Here is a 23,911-nt window from a genome sequence, read left to right as displayed (position 1 = left end):
GTAATATTTGTATTTTGATGTAACCCTGTCTCATGTACAGCACTATGGAATTAATGGTGCTATATAAATTAATAATAATAATAATAAATAATAATAATAATTGCCAAAGGCAAGTGTAAAGTGTGTTCACGTTATTTCTTTTGGCTTTCATTGTACATGAAGCACAAGATGTACAGTTCTGTGGATGTCCAAAGGTTGCCAAATAATAGTAGGGTTAATTCAGCCTAAAATCCTAACTGACCAATATAATTGCAGGTGATCAATACTGTGGAGGCCGTTTAGACAAACCTTCTGGAAGCTTTAAAACACCCAACTGGCCAGATCGGGATTATCCTGCTGGAGTTACATGTTCATGGCATATTGTAGCTCCAAAACATCAGGTGAGACAAAAAAATAATCACTATGGTATAGTTCTTACCGTTACCCCTATCACATTTCTTGCTAATGATTAAGAGTCTGTGTTAAAATGAATTGTGGCCCAACACCTGGTATCACCAACACAGATCAGCTATTACTTGCTGATCCACAGTACCTCACCACCTCCCTGTATAATAATTGTCTGCATTTATAGTGTGAACATGTTTGGCCCTTGCCAGTATGTGTGCGCACATTGGAGGTTTCAGTTCAGGCAGTGTTTCATCGGGCAAGCATGCACTGTCAATCAACATATAGGAAGGCTTGGAGGCTTGCTAATGCAGAGGGGGCACTGTGTTCTCAGCGCTTGGCAATGCCAAGGATGCACCCTATTTTCATATTGAAATATATTGCATTTTATTGACAGACAAGGCAATTGTTAAAATACAAATGGTATGTTTTTTATAGGCATTAAGTCTCGCACGTAATTGAATGTTAAGTTTAAATTGCTTTTTTGTGGGAGGGGGTCACAGACTCCTGTTAGGATTGCCTATTATTTTACTTTGCTTGTGGTAGTCTTTCAGTCCTCTATAAGCTTCAGAAACTGTAAGCCATTTAATACCACACATATTAAAAGGAGTTTGTTATCATAAAGTTACTATTAAAACAAATCACAGGTGCTCAGTGTACCCTTGGCAAGGCCAAACAGTTCAGTGCACCTTTCCATCTACTCATTTTTCATCTATCTCTGCCATACTTTGGTTCCTGTAAAGCCAAAATGCCAGTCAAGGAAGGTGATGGTGGAGAGAGAGGGGAAAACAAGTAGTTGGGAACCTTTTTTTTCACAAAAAGAATGTATTGCATGCAAGTGCTTGGTTTTAACAGTCATATTGCGTGACTGGCTCCCTTTAAGTAAGATTTGCTAATCCTGTCTAATATTTAGACAGCTTAAAAAATGCACACAGGTGGCTAATGCTGGATGACAAATTAATACACTTAGGGCTCAATTAATTAAGACTGGCATTTTGCATGCCAGTCTTAACGAAGTGACCACTTCAGTGAAATGTGCCTAATTCAGAGGTGCATGCAGGTATGGACTGGGGTGGAAATTCAGCCCTGGTATTTGAAATGACACAGGCCCATGATGTCCCCATCCCCAAGCACCAGATGTGGATATATTACTAATATTACCCTGGATGGAGGAAAGCAAGATTTACTACAAGACCAATATTTCTAATGATACCCATCAACTGCTGGTGTAAGTGACAGAGTCAGCGACTTTCTGATCCATCACAACTCTTAACTGTATGGGTGTCTTGAGAACACAGATTCTGCTAACAACGTAGCAGTCAAGGAAGCCCACGACCAGACAGGCCCTTCTGGCACTTGCCAGAATTGCCAGATGGCCAGTCCGGCCCTTGGTGCATGTCTCTAATTAGGCCCATATTACAACTAGTGTGCACCTCCACCAGAAATATTATTCCTGTCAGAGCCTAAAGTATATTTCTGGCGCAATTTGTGACACTAAAAAGGTGTACATTTTGATGAATTAATAAACCAGGTGAGCTTTGCCATACCATTGTCCACCCCAGCTCCACTCACTTTTGCGTGACTGGCCGAGACTCGTGAGCAAATGGCAAAAGTCGTAATTTTTTGTGTGCAATTTTGCATTGCAAAAAAAAATTAAGCAACAGGTCAAGATGTTTTGCTCCTGAAATCTGATATAAATACCTTGATGAATCTGGCCTTTGGTGCTAAAATTCTGGTTGCAACTTTGCACGATGCATCTCAGGCTACACCACTTTGCCTGAAGTCATGCTCCTTTTCCACTAAGTCAGATGCCCTGGACAACAAGGGCACGAAGTGTATGAAACACATAATAAATGCCGTATAGTAGCAGCAAGGATGGATCTTAATGATAAACCATCACTTATAATGTATACCATATGAAACTAAAAAATGCACTATATCCACAGGTGCTAAACAAACTAATTGCAATACAGTATAAACGATAAACCAGTGCGTGTTCATAAATAGAACAGTCTCACCGTTTAGATGTCTTGGATGAGCCATCCAATGTCCTTGATTTAAAAATGTGGGGGTTCTTTTGCGTATAGATAACCCTCCCATGCAAGTCTACTGTTCTAACAAGGACAGTACCCAAGTGTGGTCCTGCTCTCACTAGTGTCTTATCGTTCCCTACCAACACATATCGTCAACCAGTATCTGAGTTCTCATCAGGGGAGCATAAGTAATTTTAGGGAGTTAATGTACGGTTTCAAAATATGGAACCTAAGAAAAGTTATATGACTCGGGGTACTGAGGAGTTGCCCAGGTTGAGGGGTACGATCTCCTGTTGGCAGAGTGCTGCCTGCTTCACAGAGTAAATGTTAAGGCATTGGCCCTATAACATGTGTATTTAAATACCCTGTATACCACACCTGAGAGGCCCCAATGGCATCTGACATCGTTCCCCCCTGACTCACCAGTGCTTGCTGACCTCCCACAGCCGTCCAATCATGTTTGGGCGCCATCACTCATCTCATTAGCATTGTGCCAACCTCTCTATGCATGTCAGTATTCTCTTATCTATTTGTGTAAATAGAGCGGCCATCTTCACCCTCACTATGGCTCTGCTTTGTTACTTAGATAATATTTAGATTCACAAAGCACACACTTGGATAAGCTGATCCATTAATCAAGAAAGCTCTCCATAGTGGCCAAATAGCAGGCAGTGATCATACTGCCAGCGAGGTCACTGGTATATCCATATTCGAAGAGACAGTTCCTGCAGCGTTACTCACCAAAACTAAGATAGCTCCTTATATTCTGTGGAACGGTCTTTACATAAAAATAGTTATACTTATTTAACAGTGAAGCCCTGTTAGGGAGATCTATTAGGACCTTGGGACAAGGGGCAATGGTAACTGTCAGTACGATCTATGACGTGTATAGGCTAAGAGGGATTCCCCACAAGCCTGTCAGTGGGCAGTGATTAGCAGGACATTGGGTGGAGGTAAGCGTCAGTGGGAGGTACAGTCCATGATGTATATGGGCCAGAGGAGTTCCCTGCAAACGGAATAGTGGGCGGAGATAGACATTAGTGGAAGGTGCTATCCATGATGTATAAAAGCTAGAAGGATTCATCGCAGGTCCAATAGTAGGCAGTGATTATCACATCAATGAGAGATGTAACTGATGACATGTATATCCTTAAAAGGGAATTCTCATAACCCTGTCATTGCTGCAGCATCGTGCCCAGGATAGTGACCTGATGGATACATGAATCAATAGGGGGGTTTGCTGATATTAAAGGATAGTGTGGTCATACTGGTACTGATCTCAGTCAAAGAGAGCTCCCATCAGTGAGATAATTAACTCACGGTATGTACACTTTGATATCAGTATTAGACCCATATCAGTGGTATATTCCCATTGCTCATTCAGGAGAGACATAGTGAAATTTCACAGGGAGGAATCCATCAGACAATCAATGCTCCACTCCAGTGGAGTATGGGCTATGGGTATATCTTCATCCCATAGAAGGTGAACCCCTTCCAGTAACCAAATTGTGGGGATAACAGTAAAGGTTCTTTTGGTATGGACCAAAGTTCTGGCCCCTCACACCTAGATGTCCTAAATGTGGTCATAGATGGGTAGTCCAAAATTTGAATACGTCGTATGTATATACCTAGTTCATGGAAATAATGCATCTTGAAGTCACTGTCCTAACCATCTAATAAGAGTTCCATATTTTGGAACCGTACGTTAAATTCCTAAAATTACTGATGCTCCCATGATGAGTCCACCTGTACTGGTTGACGAAACACGTTGGGAGGGAACGATAAGACACTAGTGAGAGTAGGACCACACCTGGGTACTGTCCTTGTTAGGACGGGAGACTTGCACGGGGCATGACATAGTTATCTATACGGAAAAGAACCCCCCACACGTTTTTTTAATCAAGGACTTTGCATGGCTCTTCCAGGACATCTAAAGGTTGAGACCATTCTATTTTATTAACGCACATTGGTTTTTCATTTAAACTGTATTGTATTTGGTTTGATTAGCACCTGTGGATAGAAAGTTATGGTTTATCATTATTATCCATCCTTGCTGCTCCTATGTTTGACTGATAGGATTTCACTTGCCTTGTGCACCACAATATTGATGTACATTGTTCCAGAATTTTGTCACAGATGATCTCCAAAATTGTGTTAATGTCATGTTTTCTCTCTTGAGCTACAGCACAGCAAAGATATACATTCATCAATCTTCAATCTTCTTCAATTTTGCCATATCTTAATATATCCACCTCTTAGTGATACCACAAGACCTGGCATTTACACCTGAATGCGAATGTACATTTTACATCTATAACTAATCTTTATTATATTAAGCTTTCGAGTAATATAATACAATATTAATGATACATTGCATTAATCGTCCTGTATAGATCTTTAGTCACAGTCTGCATTATAGTGCAAAGTTGCATTCACAATTCACCAGATTCCGGAGCTCAAATCCACCAGCACTCATTCATTGGGTAATTTGACTTTCAGAACATCTAGTAATCTGTTTTACTAAAGGGCCCCATTCACATTAGGTAGTTGACTGAACAATCATTCCACCAACATCTGTGTCTCCCCATCTGCAGGAACGTTCAGCTCTGCTGAGCTCTCATTTTTTCGCTATGAGAGCCACTGTCAAGACATCTCTGGCGGTGACTTATCTCTACATTGAACGAAAAGATAGGCTGATGATATCCAACTGGCCATGTCCTTCACTTCTGTAAAATCATCTGTTAGAGGAGAGTTTGAGAGTTCATCTTGATAAAATCAGAGGGTTAGAACGACTTTTACCTAATGTGTATGGAGTACAAGATAGGTGATGATGGGTTTAGAGTCCCATAATTGTAATAAAGAAGTATTTCGAGCTGATGTAATTAGGGATAGATGCCTAATAGATACAGACTAGTGCAGCTTGATGGATTGAAATATGTAGGGTGTTCCATTCATTTTCTTGCCTCCTATTGCAGGTAATTGAAGTAAGGTTTGAGAAGTTTGATGTGGAGAGGGACAATTACTGCAGATATGATTACGTGGCAGTATTTAATGGAGGAGAGATGAATGATGCCAAGAGGATTGGGAAGTTCTGTGGGGACAGTCCACCTGCGTAAGTAACTCCAACTCAAAGTTCAGTGGAGAATTCAGATTGTGGGGTTCGACATCCGGGTCCCCACTGTTCTGGCCAAGTACTGTGCATGGAATAGCAATAATGACACCATTCAGGTACAGTGCATTGTTGCAGCACTTTTGAACAGCAGATAACCAGAAAAGCCGCTGTATAGAGTGAGGCTGCATTAAGGCTACGTTCACACTAGCGTTCTGCTAGTGTGCGTCGTCTTAGCGTCGGGCGACGCAGCGGCGACGCACGCGTCATGCGCCCCTATGTTTAACATGGGGGACGCATGCGTTTTTGTGTGTTGCGTTTTGCAACACTTGCGTCTTTTTTGCCGCTAGCTTCGGACCAAGAAAACGCAACAAGTTGCATTTTTCTTGCGTCCGATTTTCGGCAAAAATCGACGCACGCGTCGCAAAACGCAGCGTTTTTGCGTGCGTTTTGCCGTGTTTTTGTGTGCGTCGTGCGTTGCGTCGCCGATGCAGCGGCGCGCAACGCTAGTCTGAACGTAGCCTAACATGTCCATTTCTAATTTTACATGGGCTGTTTTTCTTTGATGTAGCATTCATTTTGCGTTTCTTTTACATTTGTTTTGTAACAGTTTTTTTACCTCCTTTTTTTTTTTACTTTTTTCCATTGATGCTTAGCAGTGTATCAGTTAAAAAAAGATGTAAAACTGATGTAAAAGGCATGTCTTCCGTTTTTTCTTTCATATTTGGATCCCTAAAGATTTGAATGGCCAAGTTTGAAACTAGATAAGAATAATACATATACTTAGTTTGACAGAATGGAAAAGCAGATCTATAAAATAAACTAAGGTGTGAATGGTACCATTAAATTATATGTATCAGTGTACACTCCTATAAACAGGCAGCAAATGAATGAGAAAAACTGATGTGTGAATGTAGGCTAACACTGACAAGAAGCAGTGGCACTGAATCGGGGCTGTGGACCTGTAATTCTAAGGACCAGCAATATGCCATTATATTCTTTACAGTGTCCCTTCAAGGCTCTGTGCACATCTGTATCAGGGATTTGCATGAGTTGCATGATGTCCTCTTGCAGCATTGGGAACAAAACATTTTTTGAAAATACATTGATGGACTATTATATACTTAAAGTGATTAATGAGGGAACATCCGCAAATCCCCTATTCAGCACACCAAACAGTAGCCTCAAGAATGGTTATGAACACAGTAAAGCATCAGTACAGACAGCTGTCATGGTAATGCAACTCATGCAAAAAAAACACCATTAGAGTTAAAAACCTCCACTATTCTTGACAAAAAAAAACCAGTACACAGGCAAAGATGCATACCTGTCCAAGGCCTCCAAACAATTACACTAACCAAAGTGCAGCAGACCCAAGTTAAGATGGTGGATAACAGAAGCACAGGTGCAATAATACCGATAATGCAGCCAGCCTACAATCAGGATTTGGCCGCCTGGCACACCTATGCAAAATAATCTGTATGTGGCATGTTCACACAGAAATGCAGAGCATATGGCTCAAGGCCTATTAGTAACACCATAAAGCGGGCCAGCCATTGCTATAATGCATCCTGTGTGAACAGAGGCCACAGTTTACAGAGCCATCTAGGGCCCAGCTGCACCTGTGCTTCTGTTATCTGCCATCTTAACTTGGGTCTGCTGCACTTTGGTTAGTGTAATTGTTTGGAAGCCTTGGACAGGTATGCATCTTTGCCTGTGTACTGTTTTTTTTTTTTTTTTTAATGCAACTCATACCTGTAGATCAGGGGTCTCAAACTCAACCAAGTAACTGGACCACACATAGAAAAAACGTGAATTTGTCAGGCTGCCTCTTTTGTGTGACAAGTTAACGTTTTCAGTTATATCCTTTATTTTTGATGTACGACACTTTGATTGTTTTTTTTTTAACATCTATGGCATATTTTTAATCTTTTTTTTTTCACTGGTTCCTGTAATAATTCCTGTAATGTGCCCCTTCGTGACCCATATCTTGTAGTAATTTTTCCCATGCCTTGGCCCCTTACTATAATTATGTCTACACTAGATGGTGGCCCGATTCTAACGCATCGGGTATTCTAGAATATGCATGTCCACGTAGTATATTGCCCAGCCACGTAGTATATTGCCCAGCCACGTAGTATATTGTCCAGTCACGTAGTATATTGCCCAGTCACATAGTATATTGCTCAGCCACGTAGTATATTGCCCAGCCACGAAGTATATTGCCCAGTCACGTAGTATATTGCCCAGTCACGTAGTATATTGCCCAGTCACGTAGTATATTGTCCAGTCACGTAGTATATTGCCCAGCGACGTAGTATATTGCCCAGCGATGTAGTATACAGCACAGAGCCACATAGTATATTGCCCAGCCACGAAGTATATTGCACAGCGACGTAGTATACAGCACAGAGCTTGTAGTATATTGCCCAGTCATGTAGTATATTGCCCAGTCACGTAGTATATTGCCCAGCCACGTAGTATATTGCACAGCAACGTAGTATACAGCACAGAGCCACGTAGTATATTGCCCAGTCACGTAGTATATTGCACAGCAACGTAGTATACAGCACAGAGTGTCATGATCCCAATGGCAGGGGATCACAAAAGGACAAGCACAAAAAACAAAACAAGCTCTAGGGTGATGGAAACTGAGCTGACCGCGATCATGAACCTCAACACACAACTAGCTGTAGCCGGGGAACGTGCCTACGATGATTCTAGACGTCTCGCGCCAGCCGAAGAACTAACTTTCCCTATTAGAAGAAACACAGACCTCTCTTGCCTCCAGAGAAACACCCCACAGAAATAGCAGCCCCCCACATGTAATGACGGTGAAATGAGAGGAAAGCACATACGTAGTTATGAAAACAGATTCAGCAAAATGAGGCCCGCTAAAGCTAGATAGCAGAGGATACAAAAGTGAACTGCGCGGTCAGCGAAAAACCCTACAAAAAACCATCCTGAAATTACTTGAACTCATGTTCCAACTCATGGAACATGAGGAGTAATATCAGCCCACTAGAGCAACCAGCAAAAAGGAATCAAATATCTGCAAGCTGGACTAAGACAAAAATTAAGCAAAACGTGGAACAGGAAATCAAAAACTTAGCTTGTCCTGAAGAATACAGAAGCGGGAAGCAGAGGTAACAAGACACACTGATTACATTGATAGCCGGCGAGGAAATGACAAGAAAGCCAGGTTAAATAGGAAACTCCCATATCCTGATAGAACAGGTGGACACCAGAGACCGCAGAGAACACAAGTCACCCAGTACCATCTGTAACCACCAGAGGGAGCCCAAAAACAGAATCCACAACAACAGAGCCATGAGGTATATTGCCCAGTCACGTAGTATATTGCCCAGCCGCGTAGTATATTGCACAGCGACGTAGTATACAGCACAGAGCCACGTAGTATACAGCACAGAGACACGTAGTATATTGCCCAGTCACGTAGTATACAGCACAGACACATAGTATATTGCCCAGCTACGTAGTATATTGCCCAGCCACGTATGTAACAGGTTAAAAAATAAAAAAGAAACATATACTCACCATCCGAAGAGCCCGTTGTAGTTTCAGCGCTTGTGTGCGGTGCACCCGGCAGCTTCCGGTCCCAGGATTGGTATGAGCGCAGGACCTGTGATGACATCGCGGTCACATGACCGTGTGACGTCATGGAAGGTCCTTCTCCCATAGCATCTTTGGAAGCGGAACCTGAGGACAGGACGCGACGGCGTAGGGTGAGTATAACGTTTTATTTTGTTTATTATTATTATTTTTAACATTAGATCGCATATGCAGCACCAATAGTAAAAGTTGGCCACACAGGGTTAATAGCTGCGTAACCAGAGTGCGTTACACCGCGGTCCGGTAACGCTGGCATTAACCCTGCGTGAGGGCTGACTGGATGACTGGAGAGGAGTATGGAGCGGACACTGACTGACTGCGGGGAGGAAAGAGTGGCCATATTGCCGCCGGACTGCGGGCGTCGCTGATTGGTCGTGGCAATGGTCATGGGAGTTTTGCCACGACCAATCAGCGACTTGGATTCCCTGACAGACAGAGGCCACGACCAATGAATATCTGTGACAGAAAGACAGACAGACAGAAAGACGGAAGTGACCCTTAGACAATTATATAGTATAGATTCTGTAATAGTGTCCCCACCTTGTTATTATGCCCCTCATTCTGTAATAATATTTCCCATTCTGTAATGCTGGCCCCTCATATTGTAATTATGTCACCTTTGCTGTAATAATACCCCCTTCCTAGCCCCCATTTTGTAGTACTGTAATAATCCCCATCCTGGCCCTCATTCTGTAATCATTTCTCCCATTCTGACACCATTCACATACGCATAAAAAACACCATTCTTCTCACCTATTGTAGCTCCCGTGGCGAACAGCATCCTCTTCCTTCTCTACAGCCTGCCGCCGATGACAGCCTCTGATAGACCGGTGGCTGGTGCAGAGAGCCGGTGGCTTTTTACATTGCAATGCATTTCAACTGAATGTATGTCTTATGGAATGAGTAGTCTGAGCACCATACATGCTACGTGGCATGAGTACTTTCCTTTACCTCTTACAATTGCTATACACTGCTTAATCTGCTCTTTTCAACACTTCTGTTGCACACATACATACTTATTGCTCTAAACCAAGGACAAGTGGGTGCGGTCCATTTAGTTCCTGCATGTATTCCAAATGGCACATGTTCTAGGAACAAAAAGTGAAAAACAAAGCTTGGTGTCCAACAAGAAATAGTCATTGGTGATTTTGAGCCTGACTTTGCCGTCAGTTAATGTGCCACATGAGATTGCCAAGGTTGCATTCACATTTGAGAAATAAAAAAACTTAAAGGGCACCTCCAATTATAGAACAACTTTTAAATCTAAATAGAAGTATGAAAGAAATTGTGTAATTTACATTTTTACAAAAACATACCTATCCCATATACTGTATTATACTCCTTTCCTCCCCTCTCATGAGCTGATCATTTACTCTCAATTCACTGAGAGACCAGGAAACGGTAACTTCTAAAAGTCTACAGAGAGGGAAGGAGAAGGCAGAAGCAGAGACACTCATGGATACTGATATATACAGTTTCTTACTACGTTTTTTTCATCTCCCTTTGGTGCTGGATATGCAATGCTACTGCTTATTACTGTTACACAATGTCCTCTGTACTATTTGCACATTATTATTATTCATTTTTAGGGTACCATTAATTCCATAACACTGTACATATGAAAAAGGGTTTACATACAAAATACAAATATAAATTACAATGAACAGACTAACAATGGCAAACTGGTACAGAGGGGAGAGGGCCCTACCCATGTAGACTTACAGTCTACAGCAATGTTTCTCAACTCCAGTCCTCAAGACCCACCAACAGGTCACGTTTTCAGGATATCCTTAGTATTGCCCAGGTGATAATTTCATTACCTGCTCAAGCATTAATTCCATCACCTATGTGTGGCACCCCTAGGGGTATTTGCCACAAAAATAGTTACTGACACTAGACACAAATACTAAAATAGCAAAACTGCACTACCACCTCCGGCCAGAAGGGGGAGCTCCAGAGACTCCCCTTAATCCATTCTGGTCTGAGAGAAGAAATGGCAGTTGGGCTAAGGAGCTGATAGTGAGAGGTCATACAGCTGAATTTCTAACAGCCCTATGACGGTTTCCAGGCCCAAATCACCGGCCTAAGGAGAAGAGGGACAGAGAAAAGGGACATTGTGAGAACCGGGTAGCATTAATCACTACCCAGAACAGGCGCAAAGACGGATACCGGATCCGTGGCTGTATTGATTATATATAATACAGCAACCGGAAAAACGTGAGGTGATATCAGCTTCACTAGGGCCGGACGCAGCAACAGACACAGAGTTCAGCGGTACTCCTGGAGGGGGTAAGCCGATAAAAGGACTCGGGTTGCCCGTCGAACCAGGACCCGGAGGGGACAGATTGGGCCGGCAGCCAGTTCACATACAGCAGCAGGGCCACACAGAAATTGCGCACAATAAGAGGCGAAGACCCCGGCAGGGTCAAAGTAACTCAGAGTTCCCATACAGACTCCGGTGACAGGACTGGTTGTAAATCCTTTTATGTTAAAGTAAACTGGTTAAACGTTTCAGTGCCTTAGTCTTTCATTTGGACAATAGCCATCTATCCAGGATCGGGATCATCGCCGCTGGGAGAACCTGCTGCTGATCAAGTAAGTGCCTGTCCCCTCACGATACCCCTTACACTGTGCATTGCCTGAGGCCACAGCACCGGGTCAAGCCACCCGTGACATCCCCCTCAAGAGACAGACCCCATTGGTCCGGTGCTGGGTATCCCGGTCTCTTGGGCGTCACATATGCAATGTTAAGGAAATCCTGAAAACATGACCTGTTAGTGGGTCTTGAGGACTGGAGTTGAGAAGCACTGGTACAGGGTAATGTGGAAGGAGATAGTAGGTTGGGGAAGTTGCGGCAGTTCCAGTGCTGGGGAAGTGACAGCAGAGTAATTGCAGGCAAAAAGTGGTGGCTAATCAGACGTGTTGGGGCATGGAATTCCAGAGGATGGGGGATTTTCAGGAGAAGTCTTGGAGGTGATTGGGTGACGAGCGAATAAGTGTGGAGGAGAGAAAGAGGTCTTGGCAGGGCCGGCGTCAGCACCCGGCACACCCGGGCAAGTGCCGGGGCCCTGGCGAGACGGGGGGCCCACTCACGCTGTCATAGGTCCATCTGGCCGCTTGCCCGCTGTTTTTCCTGCTGCTTACCCTTTCAATTTGTGGGCACGGCGGTCTTACAAGTGCGGGCAGTGGGAGCTGGCACAAGCATCTTCAGTGCAGGCAGGCACATAGGGGTTAAGAATGCAGCCACCGTGACTGTTTGTGGTTGGAGAGCACACGTTCTCTTGCTCTGCTCTCCCACCCCTGGCTGCACTGCTGAACCTATCAGGATGATTCTGGAGGAGCTCCTATCTGCGCCTGAGTGAGTGCAATGATATCGCTGTATTCTAACAGTCTGGGTGAGCTGGGGCGGCCATGGGCTGGGCGGCTGCAGCTGATATATATATGTTATATACTTCAGCAGCCACCCAGCCCAGGCCCCAGCACCTGTCCTGTATATACTGTATCTATACAGTCTGTATAGATACAGTATATATAATATATATACAGGACAGGTGCTAGGGGCCTGGGCTGAGTGGCTGCTGAAGTATATACACTGCACAGTACCACTCCCCATGTATATATACACTGCACAGTACCACTCCCCCTGTATATATACACTGCTCAGTACCACTCCCCCTGTATATATATACTGCACAGTACCACTCCCCTGTATATATCCACTGCACAGTACCATTCCCCCTGTATATATATACACTGCACAGTACCACTCCCCCTGTATATATACACTGCACAGTACCACTCCCCCTGTATATACACACTGCACAGTACCACTCCCCCTGTATATATACACTGCACAGTACCACTCCCCCTGTATATACACACTGCACAGTACCTCTCCCCCTGAATATATACACTGCACAGTACCACTCCCCCTGTATATACACACTGCACAGTACCACTCCCCCTGTATATACACACTGCACAGTACCACTCCCCCTGAATATATACACTGCACAGTACCACTCCTCCTGTATATATACACTGCACAGTACCACTCCCCCTGTCCTGTATATATACACTGCACAGTACCACTCCTCCTGTATATATACACTGCACAGTACCACTCCTCCTGTCCTGTATATATACACTGCATAATACCACTCCTCCTGTCCTGTATATATACACTGCACAGTACCACTCCTCCTGTCCTGTATATATACACTGCACAGTACCACTCCTCTTGTCCTGTATATATACACTGTACAGTACCACTCCTCCTGTCCTGTATATATACACTGCACAGTACCACTCCTCCTGTCCTGTATATACACTGCACAGTACCGCTCCTCCTTTCCTGTATATATACACTGCACAGTACCACTCCTCCTGTCCTGTATATATACACTGCACAGTACCACTCCTCCTGTCCTGTATATACACTGCACAGTACCGCTCCTCCTCTCCTGTATATATATACTGCACAGTACCACTCCTCCTGTATATATACACTGCACAGTACCACTCCTCCTGTCCTGTATATATACACTGCACAGTACCACTCCTCCTGTCCTGTATATATACACTGCACAGTATCACTCCTCTGTTATGCTGTGCTATCAGGCAACACAGTGTGCAGTAATCAGCGCACATACAGTGATATGGCAATAACCCAAAAACAATAGAACGAGCTCTGAGACATGGAATCTCTGCAGACTGCAATACCTGAACCTATCCTCACACAACTAAAAGCAGCAGTGGATTGCGCCTAACACTACCTATGCAACTCGGCACTGCCTGAGGAGCTGACTAGCCTGAAGATAGAAATACAAGCCTGACTTGCCTCAGAGAAATACCCCAAAGGAATAGGCAGCCCCCCACATATAATGACTGTTAGCAAGATGAAAAGACAAAACGTAGGAATGAAATAGATTCAGCAAAGTGAGGCCCGATATTCTAGACAGAGCGAGGATAGCAAAGAGAACTATGCAGTCTACAAAAAACCCTAAAGTAGAACCACGCAAAGGGGGCAAAAAGACCCACCGTGCCGAACTAACGGCACGGCGGTGCACCCTTTGCGTCTCAGAGCTTCCAGCAAAAGAGAATAGCACAGCTGGACAGAAAAAACGGAAACAAAAACAAAGTAACACTTATCTAGCAGAGCAGCAGGCCACAGGAAAGATGCAGAAGCTCAGATCCAACACTGGAACATTGACAAGGAGCAAGGAAGACAGACTCAGGTGGAGTTAAATAGCAAGGCAGCCAACGAGCTCACCAAAACACCTGAGGGAGGAAGCCCAGAGGCTGCAATACCACTTGTGACCACAGGAGTGAATTCAGCCACAGAATTCACAACAGTACCCCCCCCTTGAGGAGGGGTCACTGAACCCTCACCAGAACCCCCAGGCCGACCAGGATGAGCCACATGAAAGGCACGAACAAGATCTGGGGCATGGACATCAGAGGCAAAAACCCAGGAATTATCCTCCTGAGCATAACCCTTCCATTTGACCAGATACTGGAGTTTCCGTCTAGAGACACGAGAATCCAAAATTTTCTCCACAATATACTCCAATTCCCCCTCCACCAAAACAGGGGCAGGAGGCTCCACAGATGGAACCATAGGTGCCACGTATCTTCTCAACAACGACCTATGGAATACATTATGTATGGAAAAGGAGTCTGGGAGGGTCAGACGAAAAGACACCGGATTGAGAATCTCAGAAATCCTATACGGACCAATAAAACGAGGTTTAAATTTAGGAGAGGAAACCTTCATAGGAATATGACGAGAAGATAACCAAACCAGATCCCCAACACGAAGTCGGGGACCCACACGGCGTCTACGATTAGCGAAAAGCTGAGCCTTCTCCTGGGACAAGGTCAAATTGTCCACTACCTGAGTCCAGATCTGCTGCAACCTGTCCACCACAGAATCCACACCAGGACAGTCCGAAGACTCAACCTGTCCTGAAGAGAAACGAGGATGGAACCCAGAATTGCAGAAAAATGGAGAGACCAAGGTAGCCGAGCTGGCCCGATTATTAAGGGCGAACTCAGCCAACGGCAAAAATGACACCCAATCATCCTGGTCAGCAGAAACAAAACATCTCAGATATGTTTCCAAGGTCTGATTGGTTCGTTCGGTCTGGCCATTAGTCTGAGGATGGAAGGCCGAGGAAAAAGATAGGTCAATGCCCATCCTACCACAAAAGGCTCGCCAGAACCTCGAGACAAACTGGGAACCTCTGTCAGAAACAATATTCTCAGGAATGCCATGCAAACGAACCACATGCTGGAAGAACAAAGGCACCAAATCAGAGGAGGAAGGCAATTTAACCAAGGGCACCAGATGGACCATTTTAGAAAAGCGATCACAGACCACCCAAATGACCGACATCTTTTGAGAAACGGGAAGGTCAGAAATGAAATCCATCGAAATATGTGTCCAAGGCCTCTTCGGGACCGGCAAGGGCAAAAGCAACCCACTGGCACGTGAACAGCAGGGCTTAGCCCTAGCACAAATCCCACAGGACTGCACAAAAGCACGCACATCCCGTGACAGAGATGGCCACCAGAAGGATCTAGCCACTAACTCTCTGGTACCAAAGATTCCTGGATGACCAGCCAGCACCGAACAATGAAGTTCAGAGATAACTTTACTAGTCCACCTATCAGGGACGAACAGTTTCTCGGCCGGACAACGATCAGGTTTATTAGCCTGAAATTTCTGCAACACTCTCCGCAAATCAGGAGAGATGGCAGACACAATGACTCCTTCCTTGAGGATACTCGCCGGCTCAGATAACCCCGGAGAGTCGGGCACAAAACTCCTAGACAGAGCATCCGCCTTCACATTTTTAGAGCCCGGAAGGTACGAAATCACAAAATCAAAACGAGCAAAAAATAACGACCAACGGGCCTGTCTAGGATTCAAGCGCTTGGCAGACTGGAGATAAGTAAGATTCTTATGATCAGTCAATACCACCACGCGATGCTTAGCTCCCTCAAGCCAATGACGCCACTCCTCGAATGCCCACTTCATGGCCAGCAACTCTCGGTTGCCCACATCATAATTACGCTCAGCAGCAGAAAATTTCCTGGAAAAGAAAGCACATGGTTTCAACACTGAGCAACCAGAACCTCTCTGTGACAAAACCGCCCCTGCTCCAATCTCAGAAGCATCAACCTCGACCTGGAACGGAAGAGAAACATCTGGTTGACACAACACAGGGGCACAGCAAAAACGACGCTTCAACTCCTGAAAAGCTTCCACGGCAGCAGAAGACCAATTAACCAAATCAGCACCCTTCTTGGTCAAATCGGTCAATGGTCTGGCAATGCTAGAAAAATTACAGATGAAGCGACGATAAAAATTAGCAAAGCCCAGGAATTTCTGCAGACTTTTCAGAGATGTCGGCTGAGTCCAATCCTGGATGGCCTGGACCTTAACCGGATCCATCTCGATAGTAGAAGGGGAAAAGATGAACCCCAAAAATAAAACTTTCTGCACACCGAAGAGACACTTTGATCCCTTCACGAACAAGGAATTAGCACGCAGTACCTGGAAAACCATTCTCACTTGCTTCACATGAGACTCCCAATCCTCAGAGAAGATCAAAATGTCATCCAAGTAAACAATCAGGAATTTATCCAGATACTCACGGAAAATGTCATGCATAAAAGACTGAAAAACAGATGGAGCATTGGCAAGTCCGAACGGCATCACCAGATACTCAAAATGACCCTCGGGCGTATTAAATGCCGTTTTCCATTCATCTCCCTGCCTGATTCTCACCAGATTATACGCACCACGAAGATCAATCTTAGTAAACCACCTAGCCCCCTTAATCCGAGCAAACAAGTCAGATATCAATGGCAAGGGATACTGAAACTTAACAGTGATCTTATTAAGAAGGCGGTAATCAATACACGGTCTTAGCGAACCATCCTTTTTGGCTACAAAAAAGAACCCTGCTCCCAATGGTGATGACGATGGGCGAATATGTCCCTTCTCCAGGGATTCTTTCACATAACTGCGCATAGCGGTGTGTTCAGGCACGGACAAATTAAATAAACGACCCTTAGGGAATTTACTACCAGGAATCAAATTAATAGCACAATCACAATTCCTATGCGGAGGTAGGGTATCAGACTTGGGCTCTTCAAATACATCCTGAAAGTCAGACAAGAACTCTGGGATGTCAGAAGGAATGGATGATGAAATAGACAAAAATGGAACATCACCATGTACTCCCTGACAACCCCAGGTGGTTACCGACATAGAGTTCCAATCTAATACTGGATTATGGGTTTGTAGCCATGGCAACCCCAACACGACCACATCATGCAGATTATGCAGTACCAGAAAGCGAATAACTTCCTGATGTGCAGGAGCCATGCACATGGTCAGCTGGGCCCAGTACTGAGGCTTATTCTTGGCCAAAGGTGTAGCATCAATTCCTCTCAACGGAATAGGACACCGCAAAGGCTCCAAGAAAAATCCACAACGTTTAGCATAATCCAAATCCATCAGATTCAGGGCAGCGCCTGAATCCACAAACGCCATGACAGAATACGATGACAAAGAGCATATCAAGGTAATGGACAGAAGGAATTTGGACTGTACAGTACCAATGACGGCAGAGCTATCGAACCGCCTAGTGCGCTTAGGACAATTAGAAATAGCATGAGTGGAATCACCACAGTAGAAACACAGCCTGCTCAGACGTCTGTGTTCTTGCCGTTCAACTTTAGTCATAGTCCTGTCGCACTGCATAGGCTCAGGTTTACTCTCAGACAATACCGCCAGATGGTGCACAGATTTACGCTCGCGCAAGCGACGACCGATCTGAATGGCCAAGGACATAGACTCATTCAAACCAGCAGGCATAGGAAATCCCACCATGACATCCTTAAGAGCTTCAGAGAGACCCTTTCTGAACCAAGCCGCCAGTGCAGATTCATTCCACAGAGTGAGTACTGACCACTTCCTAAATTTCTGACAATATACTTCTACATCATCCTGACCCTGGCATAAAGCCAGCAAATTTTTCTCAGCCTGATCCACTGAATTAGGCTCATCGTAAAGCAATCCAAGCGCCTGGAAAAACGCATCAACATTACTCAATGCAGGGTCTCCTGGCGCAAGAGAAAACGCCCAGTCCTGTGGGTCGCCGCGCAAAAAAGAAATAATAATCAAAACCTGTTGAATAGGATTACCAGAAGAATGAGGTTTCAAGGCCAGAAATAGCTTACAATTATTTTTGAAGCTCAGGAACTTAGTTCTGTCACCAAAAAACAAATCAGGAATAGGAATTCTTGGTTCTAGCATAGATTTCTGATCAATTGTATCTTGAATCTTTTGTACATTTATAACGAGATTATCCATTGAGGAGCACAGAGCCTGAATATCCATGTCCACAGCTGTGTCCTGAAGCACTCTAATGTCTAGGGGAAAAAAAAAAAAAACTGAAGACAGAGCTGAGGAAAAAAAAATGATGTCAGGACTTCTTTTTTCCCTCTATTGAGAATCATTGGTTTGGCTCCTTGTACTGTTATGCTGTGCTATCAGGCAACACAGTGTGCAGTAATCAGCGCACATACAGTGATATGGCAATAACCCAAAAACAATAGAACGAGCTCTGAGACGTGGAATCTCTGCAGACTGCAATACCTGAACCTATCCTCACACAACTAAAAGCAGCAGTGGATTGCGCCTAACACTACCTATGCAACTCGGCACTGCCTGAGGAGCTGACTAGCCTGAAGATAGAAATACAAGCCTGACTTGCCTCAGAGAAATACCCCAAAGGAATAGGCAGCCCCCCACATATAATGACTGTTAGCAAGATGAAAAGACAAAACGTAGGAATGAAATAGATTCAGCAAAGTGAGGCCCGATATTCTAGACAGAGCGAGGATAGCAAAGAGAACTATGCAGTCTACAAAAAACCCTAAAGCAGAACCACGCAAAGGGGGCAAAAAGACCCACCGTGCCGAACTAACGGCACGGCGGTGCACCCTTTGCGTCTCAGAGCTTCCAGCAAAAGAGAATAGCACAGCTGGACAGAAAAAACGGAAACAAAAACAAAGTAACACTTATCTAGCAGAGCAGCAGGCCACAGGAAAGATGCAGAAGCTCAGATCCAACACTGGAACATTGACAAGGAGCAAGGAAGACAGACTCAGGTGGAGTTAAATAGCAAGGCAGCCAACGAGCTCACCAAAACATCTGAGGGAGGAAGCCCAGAGGCTGCAATACCACTTGTGACCACAGGAGTGAATTCAGCCACAGAATTCACAACACTCCTCCTGTCCTGTATATATACACTGCACAGTACCATTCCTCCTGTCCTATATATAAACACTGCACAGTACCACTCCTCCTGTACTGTATATATACACTGCACAGCACCACTCCTCCTGTCCTGTATATATACACTGCACAGTATCACTCCTCCTGTCCTGTATATATACACTGCACAGTATCACTCCTCCTGTCCTGTATATATGCACTGCACAGTACCACTCCTCCTGTCCTGTATATATACACTGCACAGTACCTCTCCTCCTGTCCTGTATATATACACTGCACAGTACCACTCCTCCTGTCCTGTATATACACTGCACAGTACCACTCCTCCTGTCCTGTATATATACCCTGCACAGTATCACTCCTCCTGTCCTATATACTGTATAAACACTGCACAGTACCACTCCTCCTGTCCTGTATATATACTGCACAATACCACTCCTCCTGTCCTGTATATATACTGCACAGTACCACTCCTGCTGTCCTGTATATATACACTGCACAGTACCACTCCTCCTGTCCTGTATATATACACTGCACAGCACCACTCCTCCTGTCCTATATATAAACACTGCACAGTACCACTCCTCCTGTACTGTATATATACACTGCACAGTATCACTCCTCCTGTCCTGTATATATACACTGCACAGTATCACTCCTCCTGTCCTGTATATATACACTGCACAGTACCTCTCCTCCTGTCCTGTATATATACACTGCACAGTACCACTCCTCCTGTCCTGTATATACACTGCACAGTACCACTCCTCCTGTCCTGTATATATACCCTGCACAGTATCACTCCTCCTGTCCTATATATAAACACTGCACAGTACCACTCCTCCTGTCCTGTATATATACTGCACAATACCACTCCTCCTGTCCTGTATATATATAATGCACAGTACCACTCCTCCTGTCCTGTATATATACACTGCACAGTACCACTCCTCCTGTATATATACACTGCACAGTACCACTCCTCCTGTCCTGTATATATACACTGCATAATACCACTCCTCCTGTCCTGTATATATACACTGCACAGTACCACTCCTCCTGTCCTGTATATATACACTGCACAGTACCACTCCTCCTGTCCTGTATATACACTGCACAGTACCACTCCTCCTGTCCTGTATATATACACTGCACAGTACCACACCTTCTGTATATATACACTGCACAGTATCACTCCTCCTGTCCTGTATATATACACTGCACAGTACCACTCCTCCTGTCCTGTATATATACCCTGCACAGTATCACTCCTCCTGTCCTATATATAAACACTGCACAGTACCACTCCTCCTGTCCTATATATAAACACTGCACAGTACCGCTCCTCCTGTCCTGTATATATACTGCACAGTACCACTCCTCCTGTCCTGTATATATACACTGCACAGTACCACTCCTCCTGTCCTGTATATATACACTGCACAGTACCACACCTTCTGTATATATACACTGCACAGTATCACTCCTCCTGTCCTGTATATATACACTGCACAGTACCACTCCTCCTGTCCTGTATATATACCCTGCACAGTATCATTCCTCCTGTCCTGTATATATACCCTGCACAGTATCATTCCTCCTGTCCTATATATAAACACTGCACAGTACCACTCCTCCTGTCCTATATATAAACACTGCACAGTACCGCTCCTCCTGTCCTGTATATATACTGCACAGTACCACACCTTCTGTATATATACACTGCACAGTATCACTCCTCCTGTCCTGTATATATACTGCACAGTACCACGCCTTCTGTATATATACACTGCACAGTATCACTCCTCCTGTCCTATATATAAATACTGCACAGTACCACTAGCTATCACTCATGTAAGAAGTGAAATCTGGCATTGTACTATACCTATATTTCTCTGCTGTATCTGGGCATCATAATTCGTGGTATGTGTTAAGGGGGGGGGCCCACTGAGACTCTTTCGCCCGGGGCCCTCAAAAACCTGGAGCCGGCCCTGTTGGCAGGACTAGAGATTACGTGGTGGGAAGGCATTGGGAGATGTTAGTAGTTTGAACTGGATTTGTTGGAGAATTGGAAGTCGATGAAGGGATTTGTAGAGGGGAGAAGCAGGGGAGTAGCAAGGAGAGAGGTGGATTAATCAGGCATGTGTGTGTGTGAGGGATAGAGCAGGATCTCCTCTTATATCTGTTTGCGGTGTATGGGACACGGCACATAATTCCCTGAATGGGTGCAGGAGGCAGTAGGGAGGAGGAGAGGCTGAATAGTGGGGCCATTTTTTTTCTAAAAAGATATATTAAAATGTTTCTTAGCTTTGTACTACTGATTTATAGAAAGTTGTTTTAGGCCGGGTTCACATTAGCGTTTCTATGCGCTGTGTATGATCCGCATACATCTGCATGCGTCTTGCGTACCTATCTTTAACATGGTGTACGCAGGGACATGCTTTTGCATGCGTTCGCATGCGGATGCGTTGTTTCGCATGTTGCATTTTTTGAGGCGTCAAATGTTGCGCAATCATGCTGCATGCGGATGATTGCGGATGAGTGCATAAAAAACCGCTACGACTGCGTTCGATACGCATGCATACTTTAGACAGTGCATGTCCAGAAAATGATGTTGAGTCACCCGCCAAGGCCATGGGGTACTCGGTACCGAGTCCGGTACTTAAAGGGGATGTCACGGTGGTGGCGACTCGGTCTGCGGCCCTGGGTGACCAATAAAAGGGCTAGTTTTTAAAGGGAGTTGTAAAGCAATAAACGTTTGTGACGCCACTTGTGGTTCTCGGTCAGAGGTGACCGACGCTGCTTAAAGAGGTCCTATGGGGGTGATGGTATGGCAGCAAGATGGTATCACTTCCCACAGGTGAAGCCGGGTCCCCAGGGCTCCCGGTGTGCTTGGCAGGGAAGGTGTGGTGGATGCCGGCAAATAAATGGAGGGCACAGGGTTGTAAAGTCTTTACCTGGTTTACTGGTTGAATCAGGCCACAGTCCAGGGTACCAGCAACAGATGGTGATGTGGTCCGGCCGGCCTGGAGGCAATGGTGGATCCCTCTCCCAGGTGATATCCGTAAGCCTTCCTGCTCACTCTCGTATGCGAGGTCCTTGCTGCCTGTGGCTCCCTGACAAAGTCCTCTCTCTCCTGTCCTGGGACAGTTATCCGTATGGTGGGCAGTCTGAGCCTTTTTATAGGATCTCTATCACGACCCGTGCACTGCTGCACCTTCGGGTGTGGGTGCGGGCATATTACATAAAGGCCTATGCCCTCCAGTTCTGCTGTGTGACCTGGAGTTCAACACACCCTCGGGCTTCCGGTGACCAATTCCTGTGCTTCGGCTCAGAGGGTGCCTGGTGACAGTTCTCCTGTAAGCCCTTTCCTTCTCCTTTGCTCCTTTACTCAGATGCTTACTAACATTCCAACCCTTTAGGTTATCTTCCTTTCCTGGAGCTGCAGCCCTCACATGGCTGCTCGGCCCCACTATCTGCTCTCACTCCTCTCTCCTCCACTGTCTCTGAACAACTCACTAACTCCTCCTCCAGACCAGATACATCTATCTGGGTAAAGCTCCCCTGAATCCGGGTTCAGTGCTCCCCCTTCTGGCCTGGATTCAGAATGTGTTGCATGTAGGTGTTTTACCTGATAAAGGGAATCCTCCTTGCCTCCAAGCATAATATCACCCTCCCCGAAGGGAAGGCAACATCAGTGTAACAACCATTTACCTAGGGTGTTACAATGTCACCGCCTCCACCATACGCATAAATAACCGCACACCCATGCCAAAACGCATTTAAACGCATGCACACACAGCGTTTTTGTTTGCGTCACGCGCAAGATGATGCGCAAGCGTAAGCATGCTTTTGCATGCGTTTTGGCATGCATTTTCGCATGCAGATGATATGCTGCGCACAGAAACACTAATGTGAACCTAGCTTTAGAATGGAGGTATCTTTTAAAAATCTGTCTATAAGTATAATAATAATAATAATAATCTTTTTTTATATAGCGCCAACATATTCCGCAGCGCTTTACAGTTTAACAGTTTCAAACACAAAAGTCATAAGTAACAACGTTAACAATACAATAATTAAAGAAAAATAAGACGACCCTGCTCGTCAGAGCTTACAATCTACAATGAGGTGGGGGAGATACAAAGCACAGGTGTGTATTTACAATGATGTATTTACAATCATGGTCCAGCCATCTTCAGGGGGTGGGGAATAGATGGGGATAGTGAATGGGCTACACACACACAAACATAACTTTGATTAGTGAACGTGATAGGCCGCTCTGAACAAATGTGTTTTGAGCGAGCGCCTAAAACTATGCAAATTATGGATGGTCCTAATATCTTGGGGTAGAGCATTCCAGAGGATTGGCACAGCACGGGAGAAGTCTTTGAGTCGGGAGTGGGAGGTACGGATTAGTGCAGAGGTTAATCGAAA

At 44.9% G+C, this 23,911-nt stretch overlaps 1 protein-coding gene across 1 annotated transcript in view; it reads left to right on the top strand.

Annotated features, from left to right (window-relative positions):
* PCOLCE2 (procollagen C-endopeptidase enhancer 2) overlaps positions 1–23,911 on the top strand; it is a 150,747-nt gene that overhangs the window by 87,927 nt on the left and 38,909 nt on the right. Inside the window, exons 4-5 of the mRNA XM_069727568.1 lie at positions 256–380; positions 5,393–5,529. Coding sequence (XP_069583669.1) covers positions 256–380; positions 5,393–5,529 — 262 coding nt within the window. The remainder of the gene's footprint in view (positions 1–255; positions 381–5,392; positions 5,530–23,911) is intronic.

This window comes from Ranitomeya imitator, chromosome 5, assembly GCF_032444005.1.
Source record: "Ranitomeya imitator isolate aRanImi1 chromosome 5, aRanImi1.pri, whole genome shotgun sequence".
Taxonomy (NCBI): Eukaryota; Metazoa; Chordata; class Amphibia; order Anura; family Dendrobatidae; genus Ranitomeya; species Ranitomeya imitator.
This window is presented reverse-complemented; position numbering and strand designations above follow the sequence as displayed.